The following is a 3,644-nucleotide window of genomic DNA, read 5'->3' on the forward strand; positions in this document are numbered from 1 at the left end:
TCCTCCTCCTCTTCTTTCTCCTCCTCCTCTTCTTTCTCCTCCTCCTCCTTTTCTTTCTCCTCCTCCTCCTTTTCTTTCTCCTCTCCTCTTTTCTCTTTTTTCTCTCTCTCTCTCTCTCTCTTTTCTCGCGCTCTCTCTGTCTCTCTCTCTCCCTTTAATTTCTAATGCCTCCTGGAGAATGGGCTGTTTTTTTTCTGTCAGGGTACTGCTCTGGGGGTAGTGCGAGGTGATATTATTGTTTTTTCCCTTTTCCCCTCCGATTTTCCTTCGTTCTGATCCCCTTTCCTTTTGTTTTTCCCCTTGAGGCAGTGACGTTCCTGGGAGAAGCAGGCTACCCTCTGATGAGTCTTCTGTCCTCTCTCTCTTTCTCTCTCGCTCTCTCTCTCTCTCTCAGCAGATTGGAGGTGTCTCCGAAGGCCGAAGCCAGAACTGGAACCTCGTCGTCCCCTCCCTCCTTCCACACAACTCAGGCTGACCCCTTCAGTTCGGCCCCTCCCGTGGGATCAAGGGGCCCCAGCTCGGCCGGCCTCGGGCCCCTGGCACTCCAGGAAGCCCCGTCTCCGCGCTCCCCCTCCCCAGACGTGGGGACGATGGCATGGGGCTCCTCCCTATCCCCTCTTCCCAACTCCTCCTCCTCCTCCTCCTCTTCCTGCCCTTCCGAGACTTCGGAGGCATCGATCGAGCTCAGCAGGCAGAGAGCACCCACTGGAGACCTCTTGCGGGAGCTGACGCAGGGGACCCCTGGGGAGGGGCGCCAGGGGACGAGGGGAGGGCGAGGGTCGCCTGGGAGCCCGGGGGCAGCGGGAGAGAGCTCGGAGGGTGGGGGAGCCCGGGTCCTGTGCCGGGATCCCAGTCCGACCGGCTCCCTGGAGCCCCGGAGCTCCCCCCGCCCGCCCTCCTCCCTGCCTGCAGGGGGCGCCGTCTCCCCCTCCCCCAGGGAGCCCCCTGCAGTCCTGCCGAGGGGTGGGGCTCCCAAATCGGGGCTCCCTACCCCGGCGCCCAGGGGCGTGCCCCGAGCGGGCCCTTCCCCTCCCCCTCTCCCTCTGCATCTCGGCCTGGGCTCGTCTGTGCCCCCGGAGAGCGCAGAACGGGAAGGGGAGCCTCCGGACGCCTTGGAGCTTCCCGGTATTCCTGAGGAGCCCAACGTCCGACAGGAAGCTCCTGTGGCCCGGGATGGTGATCCCCCCCAGCCGCCGGCCAGCGACGCCCAGGGGGGCAAGATGACCGCCGGGGCAGTGGAGGAGGCGGGGCTGGGGGGAGGCTTTCCCGAGACCCCCGCGGCCCCGGAGCCCATGTCCGAGCCCAGGCCCCCGGACTCTCGCCTGGAGCAGACCCCTGCCCAGGTTGCCGCTCCCTCCCTCCTCCCGACCTCTCGCCCTCCTTCGCCTCCGGCTCCGGCCCCGTCCCCTCCTCTCCTCTCCCTGTCCTCTTCCCCCATGACCAGTGCTGCTCGCTCGGTGAATCCTCCTGAACCGGGAATCTCTGACCGGAAGAGGCTGCCTCAGGCTAAAGTCTTACCCACGGAGACACAGCCAATCGAATCCCAGAGCAGTGAATCAACAGTACCTTTCAGGTGCAGGTGAGGTCAGGTTAGTCCTGGGCATCGTGTAAAAGTGACCCCAGTTCTCCCAAAACATCCTCACTCCATGGAGGGGGTTGGGGGTCCCCGTGACCGGTGATAGGCTGGATACGCTGGGACTTTTCCCTGGAGCGTAGGAAGTTGAGGGGTGACCTTACAGAGGTCTATAAAATCTTGAGGGGTATGGATAAGGTGAATGGTATGTGTCTTTTCCCTGGGGTGTGGGATTTCAAGACTCGGGGGTATATCTATAAGGTGAGAGGAGAAAGATTTTAAAAAAGGACATGAGGGGCTCTGCCCTCCAGTTTTGGTCCCCCCCCGCGCCCACTCCAGTGAAAAGACCTTGGCTATTCACCCTATCCATGCTCCTCATGATGTTATAAACCTCTACGAGGCCACCCCCCCGCATCCTGTGACATTCCAGCCTATTCAGCCTCTCCCTACAGCTCAAACCCTCCAACCTTGGCAACATCCTCGTAAATCTTTTCTGCGTCCTTCCAAGTTTCACAACATCCTCCCTTATAGCAGGGAGACCAGAATTGAACGCAGTATTCCAAAAGGGGCCTGACCAATGTCCTGTACAGCCGCAACATGATCTCCCAACTCCTATTCTCAATGCACTGACCAAAAAAGGCACGCGTACCAAATGCCTTCTTCACCGCCCTGTCTACCTGCGACTCCATTTTCAAGGAACTATGTACCTGCACCCCAAGGTCTCTCTGTTCAGCAACACTCCCCAGGACCTTACCATTAAGTGTATAAGTCCTGCCCTGATTTGCCTTTCCCAAAATGCAGCCCCTCACGTTTATCTAAATTAAACTCCATCTGCCACTCCTCGGCCCATGGGCCCATCTGATCGCGGTCCCGGTGTACTCCGAGGTAACCTCCTTCGCTGCCCACTACAACCTTCAATTTCAGTGTCATCTGCAAACTTACCAACCACACCTCCTATGTTCACATCCAAATTATTTATACAATTGTGGGAGGAAACCGGAGCACCCAGAGCAAACCCACACAGGCACAGGGACAACATACAAACTTCACGCAGTTGCCCGAGGGTGGAATCGAACCCAGGTCCCTGGTGCTGTGAGGCAGCAGTGTGCTACATTTTAAAAAAATCTAACCTAATTTTCAAATCAACCTGTTCAGAGATATTACTCCACAGCTCTGAAGCAGGTGGGACATGAACCTGGGCCTTCTGGTCCAGAGTAGCGACCCTACCTCCGCACCACAAGAGGGCCCCAGAAGTGGTACTGACTTCTGTTCCTAGGGGGCTCAACACCTTAGGCACCCGGCAGACAAATATTAACCCCTCCCTCAGAGCCATTCCACTATCGTCTCTCCCACAGAGTGGTCATTGCATTCTTCAATCTAAGTTAGAATTCCGAGTCTGTGGGCTGGGAAATTTGTAGATGTTTGGTGTCTTAAATGTCTCTTGTTCATGGTAATGTTGAACCTCGCAAGGTGTTGGTGGGGGTGGGGGAGTTGGGGGAACGGGAAGACAAGCTCTTGTCGAGCGCGGGACTGATTTGATTTGATTTATTCTGTGCCGCAGTACAGTGGGAAGTATTGTTTTTTGGCAGAAACAAACTGTGAACTCTCTGTCAGCATCCCCCTTTTTTTTTTTTTGCTCTTCAAAAAAAAAACCCCACACGTTTTACTCCGGCCTCGCTCTGCCTCGGAACAACCCGAAATATTTTGTCAGCCTTTACGACGCAGGAAGCCTGACACCCAGTTTTCACGCAGAAAGCTCTCGAGTGTCGTGCGCCATGTCGGCCAGATAATGAGTGGTCTGCGACGAGGATTCGGGGCCAAGTATCAGCTGGGGCACATCTTCAGTGCCGCCACATCATAGAAATCATAAATCCCGACAGTGTGGAAACAGACCCTTTGGCCTAACAAGTCCACACCAAACCTTGGAGCATCCCACCCAGACCCATCCTGCTATACACCCACCCTAACCCGCACATCCCTGGGCACTATGGGTAATTTAGCACAGCCAATCCACCCTAACCTACACATCCCTGGGCACTATGGGTAATTTAGCACGGCCAATCCACCCTAA

General features: G+C 56.6%; 1 protein-coding gene across 2 annotated transcripts in view; it reads left to right on the top strand.

Annotated features, from left to right (window-relative positions):
* LOC109920256 (rab11 family-interacting protein 1-like) overlaps positions 1 to 3,644 on the top strand; it is a 35,121-nt gene that overhangs the window by 22,921 nt on the left and 8,556 nt on the right. Inside the window, exon 5 of one of the 2 annotated variants that reach the window (XM_048618722.1) lies at positions 395 to 1,579. In XM_048618722.1, the coding sequence (XP_048474679.1) occupies positions 395 to 1,579 (1,185 nt within the window). The remainder of the gene's footprint in view (positions 1 to 394; positions 1,580 to 3,644) is intronic. The other variant, XM_048618723.1, reaches the window with a different exon arrangement.

Source organism: Rhincodon typus, chromosome 40 (assembly GCF_021869965.1).
Source record: "Rhincodon typus isolate 14 chromosome 40, sRhiTyp1.1, whole genome shotgun sequence".
NCBI classification, from domain to species: domain Eukaryota; kingdom Metazoa; phylum Chordata; class Chondrichthyes; order Orectolobiformes; family Rhincodontidae; genus Rhincodon; species Rhincodon typus.